The sequence below is a fragment of the Elephas maximus genome, chromosome 9, assembly GCF_024166365.1.
Source record: "Elephas maximus indicus isolate mEleMax1 chromosome 9, mEleMax1 primary haplotype, whole genome shotgun sequence".
NCBI classification, from domain to species: Eukaryota; Metazoa; Chordata; class Mammalia; order Proboscidea; family Elephantidae; genus Elephas; species Elephas maximus.
Window position 1 is genome coordinate 86,119,210 of NC_064827.1, and position 18,405 is coordinate 86,137,614.

The following is an 18,405-nucleotide window of genomic DNA, read 5'->3' on the forward strand; positions in this document are numbered from 1 at the left end:
AGATTGACACAATAGTGACAACAATGGACTCAAACACACCGATGATCATGAAGATGGCATAAGACTGTGCAACGTGTCATTCTGTTATACATAAAGTCACCATGAGCTGAAGCCAACTCGACAGAAACTAACAACAACGATAACAATTCCCCCAAATGCCTGGGTCCTCTGTGCTACCTGACATTCTTCCCTGGTCTCTAATCAGTTCTTGTTCCTGTTCTCCACGGTAACTGTGACTAACCTCCTATATTCTCCTCACACCTCTGACCTAACACCACCCCTCTCTATTCTGCAGACCACCTGACTTGCCAGTTGGGTGACGTGAAACAAGTAACTTACCTCTGTATCTCAGTGTCTCCATCTGAAAATGATATTTGTAATAATTATAGGTGGTTAATTACATAACCACCTATGAAACATAACGCTCACAGAGCCGAACACATATGAACTCCAAATGAATGACAGCTGTTATTATAATAGAGAAGCAGTGTTGTAGAACATGTGAGGTTATGGCCTTGGGAGCTAGATGGCCTTGGGAGCTAGATGGCCTAGCTTTAAATCCCAGTTCTTCCATTACTAGTCATGTAGCATTGGGCAAATTACTTCACCTCTCTGTGTTTAGTCTCACCATCGGTAAAATGGGGACAATGATATATTGATAATAAAAATAACCACCTCTGAGTGCATTGCGAGATTTAAATGAGTTTCTGCTCAGAGGGGTAAAGACCTTTAGTAAGCTTTACCTGCTACTCCTTCCTAAACCCATTGAAATGTGTTTTGCCCTTTTTTAGTCCTCTGAAGCTGCTTAGATCAATGATGTCTGTCCGTCCGTCTTGATAAATTGGATGGACACTTCCAAGTCTTTACCTGCCTTATCCTCCCAGTAGTACTTGGTATTGCCCTTCACGACACTCTTCTGAAGCACACTCTTCCTTTGGCTTACGTAGCACTGACTCTCTGGTTTTGTTCATACCTCAGGGCCTTTCTTTAGCCATTTCATGTTGGAACTCATCAGAATCCAGGTATAAGCCCTCCTTTTCCACACAAAACACACTCCCTTGATGATCCTGTACACTGCAATGGCTTTAACCAGTTAACCAGTCACCAGTCCAATTGATTCCAACTCATGGTGATCCCACATGTATCAGAGTAGAACTGTACTCCATACAGTTTTCGATGCCTGATTTTTTTGGCAGTGTATTGCCAGGCCTTACTTCTGAGGCACTTCTGCGTAGACTCAAACCTCCAACCTCTCTCTTAGTAACCGAGAGCATTAATACCAGTTGCACCACCCAAGGACTCCTGCAATGACTTTAATTACCATCTATATTTTTTTATACGCAGATGCCTTCCACATCTAAGTCTGCAACCTAGATCTCACGCCTGAGCTTCAGACCCATATACTCACTGGCATGCTGGACATTTTCACATGGATATCCCAAAGGAACTTTAAAATCAACATGTCCAAATTCAAACTTAACATTGTCTTCACCAAAGCTGCATTCCCATGTAAGTGAATGAGACGGATGTCCTAGCAGTTAGCCCAGAACCTGAGTGTGGTCCAGGCTCAGCTGCACTGACTCTCATCTGGAAAATATAACAGACTTGAATGGATCTCCTTGTCTCTTACTTTTCCCTCTTAAATCCCCTAGATACATCCTGTCCAGCCTAGTCATAGAAGCCCAATAACCCTGCACAAGGACTATTATTAGAAAGTGTTCTGAGTTTACAATATGAAATCACATTTGGCTTGCCTCAGAAAAAAAAGGGAAAAATGTGCTGAGTTGATAACTATATCAGAACTAGCAATCAACTGTGTTATTAAACTTGATTTTTCTTGGCTAGAGGCATAAATATGACATCAAAAGAATACTTCCCAATTAAATATAAGAATTCACTCCTAAAGTTTATAAAATTCTCAGAATAAATCTGTAGTTTAGGGAAAGTGGAAGATACCATTAAATCTGAAGATAATAACCACACAAGATGGTGTGTTGGAAATATACCCAAATACAATTTTCATCTTCAAGTTATAATGAAAAGTGCTTTTTCTTGTGACCATGGCTGGATTTTTAATTTGGCGTGCTTTATTAATCTGGATTCAGGAATAGAGAAATTACATAGGGTTCAGAAACCTTCAATTACCTGAAGCTATTCTGGTTAGATTATTTTCTAAAGCAAGGAATTTCAATCTAGACTGTGTTAATATGAAAATTATAATGCATTGGAAAATATTTCTTGACTTCATACTGGTAATATTATCATAATTATTTATCTAGGTAGTGATTCTTTAAAAGCCAAAACCCATTGCCATCTAGTCGATTCTGACTCAGCCACCCTATAGGACAGAGTAGAACTGCCCCCCATAGAGTTTCTAAGGAGCAGCTGGTGGATTCGAACTGCCGACCTTTTGGTTAGCAACCTGAGCTCTTAACCACTGTGCCACCACGGCTCTAGAGATTCTTTAGGGACCACCCCCACCCTAAAAAAAAAAAAAGGGCTTCTGGTCACTGTTGAGTTTATTTTTTGAGTTCAAATTATATTTGCCAGTATCTCATCTAAAAATAAAAACATAATATCATTAAACATTTTCTTATATCTTAGCATACTTGACATTTTACTAGTTAAGAACTGGGCTTGAGAGACTGTTGAATCAGGGTGCTAGTCCTGGTTTAGCTTCCTTATCTATAAAGTAGGTAAAATATGTATCTCAAAAGGTTTATATGGAGCCCTGGTGGTGCAGTGTTTAAGAGCTTGGCTGCTAAGCAAAAGGTTGGCAGTTAGAATCCACCAGTTGCTCCTTGGAAACCCTATGGCGCAGTTCTACTCTGTTTTGTAGGGTTGCTATGAGTTGGAATCCGTTCAACGGCAATGGGTTTGGGTTTGGTTTGAAGGTTTATACATGCAATCATAGAGCATCCTCAAAGTAAGGTTCAGTAAGCTCACAGAAGTCATATGAAGGTAAACAGAGCACTTAGAGACAGAGAACAGCCCACCTACAGATGAAGAGGCAAAGTCTTACAGAGTTTAAGGTTCTTGTCAATGCCTCAAGTTCATGCAAAAAAATTGTATTTGAGGGAAACAAACAGGCAACAAATTAATCCCCGTTTTTGATTAAGCTGGGGAAGAAGACAGTTGTGGGAGAGTTACAATCAGGGATATGAATATTACGTGCAGAGTTAGTCAGGGAGAAGACGTCTTTGTGTAAGTAAGCCTTGAACTAGGTTTGATAGAAGTGTATGATTATGGGTTACGATAGAGAAAAGGAACAGTAGGAATAACATGGAGAAATCAGAGATGAGGTTAACCTCAACAACGAGATAGTATATGTTTTCATGCTTAAGTGCAGAATAAAAAATTATTACCATCTCACTTTTCATAGCCTTACCCCTCACCAAAGGGGTATTGATCTATTAACTGAGAAGAGAAGGGACTGGTTAAATAGAGTAGGAGATATTTAAATTTAAAGCAACATAGCTAGACCCACCACTCAGTTGGGTAGATAATGCATCTTCCAAAAGGTTTAGAGAAAGGTCTGTTATCATTTTATGCTGTTTTTTGCCCACACTGTAACATGCTAAACTCTCACATACCACCTTGAGTTTCTATGTAAGGAAATAGTTTTACATTCAGATGTCTGGTTAAAAAAAAAAAAAAAAATGCCCCTACTACAGTCACTATAGTTTGGGAATATAATTAGAGACGAGGTTGTAAATAGGTATCACTTACCACCATATTTTATTGCGGTGTTTATTTTCCCTCCAGCTTGAATTTCATCAGGCAAAATCCATCTCATCAACATTTATTGAGCTTCTACTATGTGTGAGGCTCTAATTTAGGCTCTAAGAGTCCAAAGGTACATGCCCTGTCCTCAAGTACCTTAAAGTATAGCTGAGAGGTAAGACTTGGAGGGAGGCAGAGAGAGCCAAGTCATTCTCATAAGATGGCTGAGAAGGAACAGAGTGTAAGGTAAATGATCCAGAACATCTAGAAGCAGACCCAAGGACAAGTTAACATTTCCTCTTTAAGTTCACTGTTGTTAGGTGCCATCACGTTGGTTCCAACTCATAGCAATCCTATGTGCAACAGAGTGAAACACTACCTGGTCCTGCCCCATCCACACAATTGTTGTGTTTGAGCCCATTGTTGCAGCCACTGTGTCAACCCATCTAGTTGAGGGTCTTCCTCTTTTTCTCTGACCCTCTACCTTACCAAGCATGATGTCCTTAAGATTACGTATTCTTTGTTATCAGAATATTGTTCAATATAGTGCTGGAAGATGAGAACTTTAGGTTGGAAGGCACTAAAAATACAGCAGCTGAACAATGGAGTTGAGTATACCAATAATCGTGGAGATGCGCAGGATAGGGCAACGTTGTGTTCTGTTGTACATGAGGTCACCATGAATCAGAGCTAACTCGATGGCAGCTAACAACAACAGCTCTCCTTTATAGGACACATTCAAGTTCTAAGATGAATAACAACTACGACTTCTACCAATAAATAATTCTAATACTTGACCATTCAGCTTCTAACAGTATTTGTCTGAGAACCAGCCCTACAGAAACAAAATAAACTATATTTTAGAAATAAATGTACTGTAATATATCAGGCATAAGAAGCGGGAGTTTTTATTTTATCCTTAGATTTATATTTACTTCAAGTAAACTTCCTAGATTCCTCTTGACATTTATTTTGCACCATTTCAACATTATTCACATACACATTACCTGACCAGGAATACAACTGTTCTATTTTTTTTCTCCCAAATGATTGCATTTTAATAGAATTCTGAAGTGGTAAAGATTTTTAAGAATATATATATTTTTTTCTCTGCTACCTGATGTTAAAAGGTTTACTTTTTGATGTTTATTACATGTCCATTTGTTTATATAAAATGGAAGGAAAAAAGTAGAAGACACTGAATTAAACTAGTTATAAAAATTGTTGCAACTATTTAATAAATTTATCAGATAACACTTTTACTTTGATGAATTTTAGGGGAATTTTTAGCAGTGACTGTCAGCTTTTTATGAAAATACTTGCTTTTTTTTTTTTTTTTTATAGAAACCTAGCTTCAGATTAATTTTTAATATACTGTATCACATTGGAATAGAAAGCAGCAGTTTTGTTTCAAATAACTCACAACTTGAAAAACTGTGATCAAACAAGAGCCCAGGGAATTCTAAGTGTAGTCCAGTTTTCTTAACATTGAAGTTGTGAAAGATTTCATTTTACTTGGATTCTCAATCAACACCTATGAAAGCAGTAGTCAAGAAATCAAGTGATGCATTGCATTGGGCAAATCTGCTGCAAAAGACCTCTTTAAAGTATTAAAAAGCAAAAATAACACTTTGAGGACTACAGTGTGTCTGACCCAAGCCATGGCATTATGAATCGCCTCATATGCGCGTGAAAGCTGGGCAATGAAAAAGGAAGACAGAAGAAGAATTGATGCCTTTGAATTATGGTGTTGGCAAAGAATGCTGAATATACTATGGACCACCAGAAGAATGAACAAGTCTGTCTTGCAAGAAGTACAGCCAGAGCGCTCCTTAAAAGGGAGGATGGCGAGACTCTGTCTTACATACTTTGGACATGTTATCAGGAGGGACCAGTCCCTGGAGGAGGACATCATGCTTGGTAAAGTAGAGGGTCAGCAAAAAAGAGGAAGTCCCCAGTGAGATGCATTGACATAGTTGCTGTAACAACAGGCTCAAACATAGCAACGATTACGAGGATGATATGGGACTGGGTAGTGTTTTGTTCTATTGTGTATAGGGTCGCTAGGAGTTGGAACTGACTTGACAGCACCTAACAACAAAAATTCCAGTTCTGGGAATTTGGAGAAGAATATACCAGAGTGACTGAAATTGATTAGATCTTGCTCAAAGATTAGCTGAAAAACTAAAATACAACTGTGTTTCCTGTCAATTTCATTTCTTTTTCCCGATGGTCTCTGCCTGTTCACCTGATTCTTTGTGACTCTTGGCTTGCCTCTTTTAGACCTCTATGAATAAGGACAATAAATGTGTACATTTTGTTGTCCTCTGTGCTGGGATGGAAACCATTTTGAATTGGAAAGTCAACAATTTCACTGAGTTCCATCGGTAGACATGAACTAGACAGAAAGAAAAGAGGAGGACAAGAGGAAGTGACAACTGAGGAAAAAGTTGGAAGTGGAGGAAAAGGAGTAGGTGGGTCATTTACTTTTGGCCCACTGGGAGCAGGTTCAGTTCCTTTCAGAAGCCCAGACAATTATGACACAGCACATAAAGCTGCATTTTTAAGGCTGTGAGTTATGACCCATTAACGAATGGTGAAATGAATTTAGTGGGTCACAAGCTGAATTTTATACTTTAATCAAAGAGAAGATATCAGAGTGTATTGAACTTAGTAAAAATATTATTTTGGACAACTTTTGTTTCAACTTACAAATATATGTGTATATGAATACGTGTATTTTCTGGGTCACGAAATAAAATGTTATTTTTACTAAGGGCTGTCAAAAATGTTTGAAAACTACTTTAAAAAGAATGTAAAGAAATTTTACATCCTTCCACCACTGATCATTCCCACTGTAGAAAATTGTAGAAAAAAATTCCTTTGTTAATTTGAAAAGTAAAGTACAACGAAAAATATCATCCATTATCCTAATATTAGAGATAACCACAATTCATATTTTGGCCTATTTTGCACACACAAACACACAGATATTTTACCTATGTAGACTATATATAAAATTTGATATCTTAGTATTTAAGCATTGAGGTTTTTTTTTTTTTTCTTTTTGCCATCAGCCTGTTTTCTTTCTCTACTGTGCACTCCACAGTCTGGATTAAACACAGGTGGGACACGGAAATGGATTGTATATTCTATTAATTCTTTTATCTGGGCCAGAGTTTATGTCTATTTGAAGAGGGGTGCTTATGCCAGCATGAAGTAATGGGATTCAGGAATTTTTTTCTTTACACTTTGGACAAATCACTGTAGTGGCTTGACTTACACACTCCTAGTAAAAATGAATAAATGGAGGTGCTTGCCTTATGCAAGCCTTCCGCTTCAACTCAAGGAATCACGTCCATTTAATAGTCTCGTTTATCCATACATCTAATTGTCTGGCAATATATCTAACATGTATCTCTGTAACAGTATAAACAGAAGAATAAATCTTAACTTTTCTAATTTCTATTTTATATTGGCAGACCCAGAAGCCATAAGCTTGCATATGACGCAATATTTCCAAAAGAAAATGAAAGATTCAAGCATTTCCAAATGTACAGCTGTTTGGCATCATATGGACTTAGCATCTCTCTATTCTACTATTCTTTTTCCACACTGGTCTACATAACAACTCCTTTTTAATTTAGCAATGCTTCACAATTTAGGCTTCAGCATAAATTAAGGAATTAGAATCTATTATACTTTTCAATAAAATTAGTATTTCTGTGGGGCAAATGTACAGAATATGAGTTTTTGAATGTTTACTAATACAGTGAATCCCAGCAAGTTTTCCTTTCTCTTCTTTTGTGCAAGAGTCTCAAGAATTTATCAGGGAGTGATTCTCTCAACTCATCGAGGCAAGTAAATGTACAAATACTGTCTTTCTACAATCACATAGAATTTATGAAACAAATGTCATGACACAAAAAGGCAGGAGACCAGCATTCTCTGCCAATACTTAGGCAATGGTGGTAATTATTTGGTCACTCCACCTGAAATACAGAAATAGTCAGCTTCTACTTATTTAGAGTTCACGTGAAGGAGAAAGTTCCAGAACAGCTTTTGTCCTCACAAAACTGAAAAACAACTTAGATTTACAATAGAGACCCTGAAGCTATGAATTTTTCCCAAAATGACTTCTGAATCATCACAAGATTTTAAACAAATAATTCATTTGTTAATAAACTGCAATACTAAATGTTTTTAGGGTTGAAGGCGTTTTAGCATATTTTAATTCTTAAAAAAAAATACTCTTTCTCAAAATCTACATATACTTAAATTAAGAGCTGACTTAGAGTCTGAGGCAAGTATCTCCTCAAGCATATCCCATAAAACAGTAGTCACAGACACTCTGAAAAATTAATATTTACCTTTCTAGTTAGTTCTGCCTACATAACTTTTTGGGAATTACTGTTTGAGGCATTCAACTTGTGTGTGGTATAAAATAGCCAATATATTTTAGTTAAGATAATATTATACTAATAAAAGAAATATGTCATTCCTTACCATATACATTCTGGATAAATTAGCATTCCTACATGTCTTATGGTAGCATTGATATAGTTGCTTCTTATGATATAAAGATTCTGAAAGGCCTGAAGAATGCTGGTTTAGCTGCTTGTGTTTCACAACATTTTTTTTTTTTCATTCAAGCTACGTTGCATTGAATTGTAAAGCATGCATAAACTGTGTCGCGTTGTATTGCAACACAAGAGAAGAAGCAGTTTAAGACCAGTTACTGTTCAACTTCTCTCGATTTTTTTCCTCTTTTGATTTTTTGGCTTCTACAGATCTTTTTTTTTTTTTTTTTACAGATCTTATGAAAGGCTTCTTAGCACATTTGTTATCCACTATCACGGGCCAGCCCAATTGGGATGCAAGGGCTGTACTGATCTAATTCAGAGAAGCAATGATAAGTAATTAATGCTAAAATCATTGAGGAGAAAAAGCAAAGGCAATCTGTTTACACAGTGTAGTTTTAATTTATATCAGTGGAATCTTGAGAAGTGTCATGGGGGAAAAGTCTGGGGGTTAGTAGGAGAGACAGACTTCTAAAGGAGTTGAGAATTCCCAATTTTTTTAAGAAAACAACAGCAACAAAACAGATGAGACCTCTGGAAGGGACAGAAATAAAATGGTGATTCTGAATAAATGGGACCAAGCTCTTTTGATTTCTGGCAAATTTGTCAATTTTGTCAGTATGTGACTCAAAATCAGAATAGGAAAGAGAGGCTGGTGCTCTGGCCGAGGACTTCTGAGCAGCTCCAGAAAGGACATAAAGAACCGAACTGTACCCAAGATTTTAGCGAAAGGAAGGTCTACGAGGAAATCCACGTGCTTGAATGGAGAGCAACTCTACCTCCACAGTTCTCCTGAGCTAGGTGAATGGCACACAAATAATAAAGACGTTGGAGCCCTGGCATGAGGACAGTTCCAGTTGAATGTATCCATTGACAAGCTCATGTTACAAATATAAGTATGCCAAGAGCACTTGCAAGACTTAATGGGTGGGGAAAGACCACTGTTTGATTCAGACAAAAGAGGGTAGTCAGTGAGTCTTACTTTGGACCTTTCTTGATCGTAAGAACTAACACGGAATTTACAGATTTTGGAAGATGAGTTGTCTCTCGATAAACTACTCCTTACCTGAGTTTCATTTTAGGATGTGGGAACTAAAACCAGTCAACCAGTTGTCATCTAGTCATTTCTGATTCATGGCGATCCCATGTGTGCCAGAGCAGCACTGTGCACCATGGAATTATCAATGGCTGATTTTTGGAAGTAGGTCACTAGGCTTTTCTTCTAACGCACATCTGGGTGGACTGAGTGCATTAACTGTTTCCACCACCCAAGAACTCCACGTGGGGTCCCCAAGAGCTGGACTTGACAGGGACTAAAAGAATATTATAATATGTGTATTTTGAATACTAATTTTATTTGACTCTTTAGATATCCCCTCTATGAGAAAATTACCCTGGAGGGAAGTCATGTGAAGGGGAAACCCCCAGGACTTACATCTCTCCCAATCAGGTCCTCTTGGTTCTCCACAATTCCCCAGGGGGCGATGCCTATGGTGCATATCTTCCCCCGAGATTTCGATGCATGGTCCTTCAAGGCGTCTCCAACATGTCGAATAACACCTAAAAGGGAAAATTCAAGTATTAGTCTTGCTTTTTGGAGCAATTACTTTTCCATTGTTCTAAAGAAAATTATGATAACTGTTCTCTGAGGGTTAAATACATTGAATATAAAATTATGATGCATTTCTATACAAATCACATACACTTAGAAGAGAACACAAACGTACTACAGCAAGCCTAGATAAATTCTCCAGACCTGTATATGAACCTAGCAATGTGTTTCTTATTCTGATCTATATGAAAAAAAGGAAAAGCATCCAATGTGTATAAAAAGAATAAATACAATTCTTTGAACTTAAAGAATCTTTTCCTTATAGTATGAAGCATAACGATATGTTAGCATGACTAAGAACTAAGGCCTTGACTGTGTTATGTAATAACACCATACGTAATATTAAATCTATACCACAGTTCGTGTATGAGTTAGGGCCATTTGACTATTTAGCTCATGTTTGACTATTTAGCTCATGTTTTGTTAACCTTAATTTCTTCTTCCTACTTATGATTACATAATGTGGAGAGCTTGCTTAGAAAGAAAATATTGGCATATTCCATGGAATATTAATGTTGAAAGTAACAAACACACCTTTTTACTTTCATCACCCTAATTGTCTTCCTAATTTGTTACCATGGACGTTCCTGCCATATTGCTAAAAATGAGAAAGTACAGTTTACAAAATGGTAGGGAACTCACCTGTCACCTTTCTTGCAAACCACTTAAAGAAGATACAATTTCTAACCTTTTAATCTCCCTCTCGAATGATCATTACTCATGGAAGAGTTATAAAATATGTTCTCTTAAGAAAGATATCTCCACTTATCAAAATTCTACTACTCTTCAAGGAAAAATTCACGTCTAGTGCCATCTCCTATATGAAAGCTGAGTTGATTTGATTTCTTCATTTGAACAGGAATGCAGTTTGTGTGTCTATTGAAAATGTCAATATGTCACCTAACACATTCTGCCATGATTCCTAATCATACGTGAGGCTGTCTCGTCTAATAGACTCCTTGAGGGGAAGGTTAGAGGGTCATCTCTGTGTCCCTCAGGGGTTAACACAGAGCAAATGCTCAAAAACTTCATAGTCAACCAAGTAAACACACAAACATACCAGGCAATTTAATCATGGGAGAGGACTAATGTGGTAAGTTGCTCAATTCTGAAATATGCCTAAGATAAACGGCAAGATCCTCCTTTAAAAAATAAAATAATGAAATAGTGCAAATGGCCACTAACCCATGTTGAGCTATGCTTGGAGAGTTGGGAAGAACACCAGCTTCACTTATTCACTTAGCTATGGATTTCCTAAACGAGAGTATTGGTAAAGAAAAACAAAAACAAAAGTAAACCTATGAACATTGGTGCTAAATTATTCCCTATTTATTTTGTAAAGCTCCTTTTGGGGCCAGCCAGGGACAAGAAATGTAACTTCCTGGCTTGCCCTTCTCTGTGTCCCAATTCTTCCTCCTATTGCCTCTTCCCTATCCCAAGCGTTCCACCATTAGAACCTCACTTTGGGTTTTGAATTAAACACTAATCCTGGACCGAGACGGAGAGGTGCTCTTTGGTTTGAAGAATTTACGCTGTAAATTCTTTTTTTGATATTGGGTGTGTTTCATAAAAGAAAAGACAATAAGCAATGTTCTAAGCTCCTGAAGTAAAATATTAGTAAGAGCTTCTTTTGAACCTCTGGAACTATTTGAGTTGGTCTCTATAGGTGGTGCAAGTATTTTAAGTATTACAGGGAAGTGACAGTCTGGACAATCAAATGATCCTAGCTAAGCTATGAGTGCAACTTGGATCCCAAAACCTGAACAATCATTGGAATAAAATTGCTCTGTATGCTTGATTGAACAAGATGAATGACACAGAGATGACTGAGCAGGTCATTCTAAGATCATGTCAGTTTACAGACTGAATCAGGATTTCACATAACATTGGGCCCGGGTGATCTGCAGAATTCACAGCTAAAACATTGTCTATGGAGTTGTATGCTGAGTACCCACAGATTCTAGGTGTCTAGGAGAATTCTGAGTGTACATCTCATTCAAACTTCATCCAAATTATGAATGACAACAACAAAAACACGTTGTTAATTAAAATTTTATTTGAATTGGAAAAAAAAAAATCCTAGTTGGTCCAGGGCTATTTTCAGAAAGCCCCACTATCTCCAAATGTACTTTGAGCTCTGTGGCAGGTTTCAGTTGACTTACTGCAGCATTATTTCTGCACTTGCAATTGGGAGTTCTGACTCAGGCTGAGGAAATATGTCAAAAAAATTTACAGGCATCCATTCATTACATTATCTGTTGCACATTATTAATGTTCTGCAGATACACACTTAACTGTAAGTGGGTTTGTAAGAATTGATTTGACAGCCTTCCTGTATCACAATATAGAAACTCATTTGGCAGGTAGAAAAAACTGTTTGGAATTCATGGTAGGGTGTATTTTCTTTTGATGCAGGAATGATTTAAAGAATATTTTAAATACTAAACACATAGTAACACTGGACTTTGCTATAACAGTTTATGTTCCAGGTGGAAATGGCATTTTACAAAAATTAAAGCTATTTGGCACCGAACGTAGAAGTGCTTAAAGAAAAAGGCAGAGATTGCATTTAAATGAAAAAGTATTACTTAAAAACTATTGGATGCTTATACAGCAAATTGGGCTATTGAAAATATCCTCTGAAATTCCACTAGTCATGTTTACAAATTTTGTATAGTCAACTTTTAAACATCTTCCATCTGGTGCTTATGTTTAAGTAATTCTTCTATATCAAGAAATTGCTGTACATTAACATCTACGTAAGGGAGGGAGAGACACTGAGAGGAGAGATAACCAGTGAGTGTGAGCACACATAGGTAGGGGATGAGGCAGGGGGATATAAAGGCATTTACCCTTAGAGAACAATCTCAGTCACAACATTCTCATGGCCTCTGTTGCCTTTCTCTACCCCACTTCCAATTACCTGTGTTAACCCCTCCAGTGAATATCCACGCTCCGGTTGTCATAGCAGCTTTGATGAGACCTTTCCCAAAGACTTGCTTGAGTTTTGGCTGGAGTTCAAAGTTCTGCAGGCCCCCATGGACAGAGATGAGAAGCTTGGGAAGTTCCAATTGCCATTCCTTGGTCATCAGGTGTAGGAGAAGATCAGGCTTTGTATCAAAAGACACACGCACATACTAGAAGAAGAAAGGCCATCAATTAGGGGAACAGGGTGGGGCTGGCTGATGCTTTGCTGCCCGTAGGTATATGTATAGTTACTTTAAGAAAATGTCTCATGTGAAAACAGATTTTTCAAAAGGAATGATCATTTGCTTTACCAAAAGAACCTTTATTAGACAAAGGGGTTCACCATTTTTAAAAGCTTTCTTGAAATTGTGGGTCACTACAAACTTAATTTTTTTTTTTTTTTTCCTAAAATGCAGTGCAGACTCATTTCTTCCTGGAATGAATTGTTTTCTCAAAAGACATCATTTTACCAACCTTTACCTTTGTGTCACAGTTCAAATGTTTCTATTATTTTTAATATTGATTAATATAGGTAATCCTTTTTTTTACCAATTGGACCTACATATAACTATTTTTGTGATCCCACTATTTTGAGAGGTTCTGAAAGATCCTACAATTCTCCATAACATACTGAGAAATTTATAATAAAGTAATAAAAAACTGTGAGTTGATGCCAACTCATAGCGACCCTATAGGACAGAGTAGAACTGTCCTATAGGATTTCCAAGGAGCGGCTGGTGGATTCAAACAGCTGACCTTTTGGTTAGCAGCCAAAATGCTTAACTACTGCATCACCAGGACTCCAGTAAGGTAATAGCTGATTCCAAAAACCCCAAACCCACTGCTGTCAAGTTGATTCCGACTTAGCGACGCTATAGGACATAGTAGAACTGCCCCATAGGGTTTCTGTGGAGAAGCTGATGAATTTAAACTGCCGACCTTGTGGTTAGCAGCCAAGCTCTTAACCGGTATATAGCCATCACTTTATTTCCAGTTGTATCTGTTAAGAGCAACTGCTATGAACTTTAATTTTTAAATTATTCTACGAGAATAATTTAAAAATTTACAAGGCAAATATATTTGAAAGTCTTTGGAAATTCTTCACTGAGGTGGCATGAAAAGAAGGAATATTCAGACTTCTAAACAAGGTAGCATCTGGAACCTTGGGAGGTAAGTGAGCACCAAAATAGGCTTTGGCTCTGAGGGTCTCTGCTGAACCCTGGAGACCTTGAACATTTGCTTTAGGGGTTTAGTGGGGAGCTTACTAGGGAATCTCACATAAAGCTGAGACCCCTCAAAGGGTCAAGTATAAGAGTGAAAAAATATATAAGTCTGATAGACTAGGAGGAGACCAAGAAAATTCGCCTGCCTCAATCTTCATTTTGGGTGAATGGGGAAAAAAATATCCTGAGTATACATAAACACAAGCACACCTTTCCACATTTATACTATCAGTGTGGTTTGAAAAATACCAAGCAGAATATTGAGTATAAACTCATTCTGGTTGAATAATGCTCCAGGTAACTGGAAGAAGCAATTGTGAATCTTTTATGGAGAATGTATGGTTAATCCAGTCCTCAATTCCCATAGGAAAACAAGCATTTAATAGGAAAAAATAAAATCACAAATCACACAAGGAAAAAAAAAAAAAAGTACCATGAATTAGAATAAACAGAAAAAACAGACATCAGAATAAGACTCTCAAGATACTGAAATCGCCAGACACAAAATATAAAACAGCTATGCCTAATGTGTTCAAAAACACAAAATAAGAAGACTGACTATATAAGCAAGGAACAAGAGACTCTAGAGAATGATCATATAAATTTGAAAAATAATCCAAAAGAGCTTCTACAAGTTAGAATGTAGTAATTTAAATGAAAAATACAATGGATAAATTAAACTAAATTAAGAAACTGAAGGTAGAACCAGAGAAATAAGCCAGATGCAGCCTAGAAAGATATAGGAACCAAAAACATAAAGGAAAAATTAAAAACCTCGAAGGAGCTAATTATAATTCTAGATAAAAATAAAAGAGAGAATGAGGAAGATGCAATATTTGAACAAGTATTAGCTGGGAATTTCACAGAAGTGTTGAAAGAAACCAGTCCTCAGACCAATGAATCTCAAGGAGGATAAATGAAAGGAGACCTCACTCATATACCCATTACAGGGAACACCAGTTGGAGGGGGGACCTTAAAAGCAGCTAGAACAAGTGACACATCACTTATAAGGAGCAGTAATTAGACCAAAGGACTCCTCCTCAACACTAACAAAGGACACCAGAAGCCAGTATCTTTAATGTAGAGAGAGGATATTTGTTGGTCTAGAATTCTAGATTCTGCAAAAATATCTTTCAGAAATGATGGCAAAAGATAAACATCTTCAGACAGCCAAGACTGAGAGACTTTACCTCTAGCAGCCCTCACTGAAGGAAATTTGAATGTTTATGTAGCAGGCAAGAAGGAACACGATTCCAAATGGATGGTCTGGGTACAAGAAAGAATGGTAACAAAGATATTAGCAAATACATGATAAATCTAAAAAGTTTTGGTTGTATAAATGGTAGTAACAGTATCTAATTTATGGATGGAAGAGGATAGAGCTAAAACACTGGTCAATAACAGCATGCAAATTGGGAGACAGTAACGAGAGTTATAGCTTTCTAAAGTCTGTATGCTGTGTGATAGAGAAAATAAAGCTACTGATTAAGATTCGTTAAGTGTTAAAGTTGTATAACCACAAAAAGAATAGCCCTGCATGTAACCATACAAACACATATATATATATGTATGTATAGATAAATGATATTATCCAGGAGATGGCAATTTATTGCTATACATTTGGGTCTAGGAGACCCCATTGTTGCAAAAACGCAAAAAAATTATACATCTATTCCTTTGTTAAAGTATCCTAGAAATATATTTAGATGATCTGTGAGGCCAAATAAACTCTGGTGGCGTAGTGGTTAAGTGCTACGGCTGCTAACCAAAGGGTCAGCAGTTTGAATCTGCCAGGCGCTCCTTGGAAACTCTATGTAGCAGTTCTATTCTATCCTATAGGGTCGCTATGAGCCAGAATCGACTCGATGGCACTGCGTTTGGTTTTTGGTTTATGAGGCCAAAGATGCACAAAATATGAAAGCAGTTTGTTAAAATAAACTGAATTATCAAGAAATAAGAGCTAAAGTCTCCTATATGCATATACCAGAATTCCAGAAGTGTTGGAACCCATTACAGTTGCTTCTATATTGATTTGATCTACAGAGCAGGAAACAATTCCAGAATAGGAAGAGTCAATATTGTCAATGGGCACTAAATACACTGTACCAACTGAATTTAACTAGAGCTGACAATATGAGACACAGCATATTTTGTGCACAAAAATGGCAAGAGCCTTCAGGTATCTATCAAAAGAGATTCTCAACAACAATGTGCCCTTTTGTGCTCTGCAAGGAGCCTTGGGGCTGGAGAAAGGATACTGCAGGTGTGCAAGCAAACACAAGTCGTTTTTAAATAAAAGCTTCTTTATCATATCCCTTGAGTGACTCTTTGTAAGAGAAATATCTAGACAACAAAAGCTATAAGATTAAAGAATGAAATGTTTTCTGGGCCTATACACTGCAGTCCATGACACTCGAGTCGTTAAAATTTGGTGGCTTTGCTTGACTGAATTTATACCACTTTGACTAATTCCCAGAAAGGGATATTTAGGAATAAACTAAACTTGGGAATCACAAGAATTCCAAATGATAGAAACCACAAATATGTAGCGTAAGAGATGTTCATAAATTGCTTTTTTAAGATACTAGTCTCATTTCACTAACTTTGATGTGAATTTTCCTATTCATAAAAAAAAAATTGAAAAGTCCATATTCTCCTAAGGTGAGATATAAATTATCCTATTCTTAAATATAGAAAAACATCTAAACATTATAGAAAAACTTCTTAAAATTATGTTTCCCCCTGTAAACCCAGAGAGTAGGTCTTAAAATTTCTGAAGGATTCTATGGATGTAGTTTCAATGATTAGAGAACGCATAAATGAGAACAACATAATGCTTTTGAAAAATAGTTGTATTTGTGGCCCCCTGGAACCTCAAGATGCCTCATTTAGATCCTCAACTGTACCTTTCGTTTAACCAGGTAAAAAAAAAATGTGAGATTCAGAGCCATAGTCAGTAGCTGGGAACAGAGATGCATACATCATTAACTCACAGAGTGTGAAGAGATGTTACCATTCACACTAAATCACTACAGACACTGTGTAATAATTTCAGCAAGCTTAGCCTAGCTAAGTGACATATAACGGAGTTCAATTATTCATACTAATTGGTAATAACCCAAGTGCATTTTTAGAAGTAAGCCTTGCTTGGTAAATAATTGACACTGGGTCTTCTAAAGTTACCCATAAAACTTAGCAGCAAGGAACCAAAGTAAGTTATTTATGATTGATAATGTTGAGCTCTTTCCTGGAAAATGACCAACAAATCTATTGCATATGTTGAAATTCGTTTTGAAATAGCCTAAGGTTCTTTCCTCGTTAGGAATCTCAGAAAAGCTTTGTTCGTGATTACAGAATGCTTTTTACTCAATTAAGTGATCGAGTGAGTGAATGAACAGCCTTAGAGGTGGCATAGTCCCCAGCTCCCCATTTCATAGATGAAGAAATAGAGGCACTTGGTATGTATAAGGTCACATTACTCGTGGGCTGTCTTCAATATTTCTCTGTGCTCAATTTCTTAACTCTACTGGGAAAACAAAACTAAACAAACAAAAAAAGTAAACCTTGTGTATTTACTGTGCTCCCAGCACATACATGCAGTATACTTTACATGTATCATTGAATGTACTCCTTCAACAACCCTGTGAGGAGGTGGGTTGTTGTTAGCTACCATAGCATTGCTCCAGGCTCATGACAACCCCACGCACAATGGAATGAAATACTGTCCCAGTCCTGTACCATCGCCCTGGTGGGTGGTAGATCACACTGTTGTGATTTATGGGGTTTTCATTGGGTGATTTTAGGAAGTAGATTGCCAGGCCTTTCTTCCTAGTCTTAGTCTGGAAGCTTTGCTGAAATCTGTTTAGCATCATAGCAACATGCAAGCCTTCATTGACAGATGGGTGGTGGCTGCACATGAGGTGCACTGGCCTTGAATCAAACCCGGGTCTCCAGCAGGGAAGGAGAAAATTCTAGTGCTGACCACCAATACCTCATATGAGGAAGCAGGTGCCACCCACATTTCACAGGAGGGACAGAGAGGATCCATCCTGGTCTCAAGTTCACACCACGAGTAAGTGGTGATGGATTCAAACGCCCAGGTCTGTCTAACTTCAGAGCTCATGCTCTTGACCTCAAAGCTATAAATGCCTCCGTCTCCTTTTCCATTTCCTTCAACTATATCTAGTTACTCTCCAAGCCCTAATAATCCATTTCTCAAACTGCTGTTCTCAACAATCCTTTTCCCTCTCTTTCTTAGGTTACCATTTTAAAAAAAGATTCTCCTTACAAGGATGTCAG

The 18,405-nt window shown here is 37.3% G+C and overlaps 1 protein-coding gene across 10 annotated transcripts in view; it reads right to left on the bottom strand.

Moving 5' to 3' along the window:
* Positions 1–18,405, bottom strand: part of TRPM3 (transient receptor potential cation channel subfamily M member 3) — a 625,242-nt gene that overhangs the window by 307,652 nt on the left and 299,185 nt on the right. For all 10 annotated transcript variants that reach the window (XM_049895512.1, XM_049895509.1, XM_049895508.1 and 7 more), the window contains exons 4-5: positions 12,839–13,052; positions 9,739–9,863 (exon numbers count right to left, since the gene is read on the bottom strand). In XM_049895512.1, coding sequence (XP_049751469.1) covers positions 9,739–9,863; positions 12,839–13,052 — 339 coding nt within the window. The remainder of the gene's footprint in view (positions 1–9,738; positions 9,864–12,838; positions 13,053–18,405) is intronic.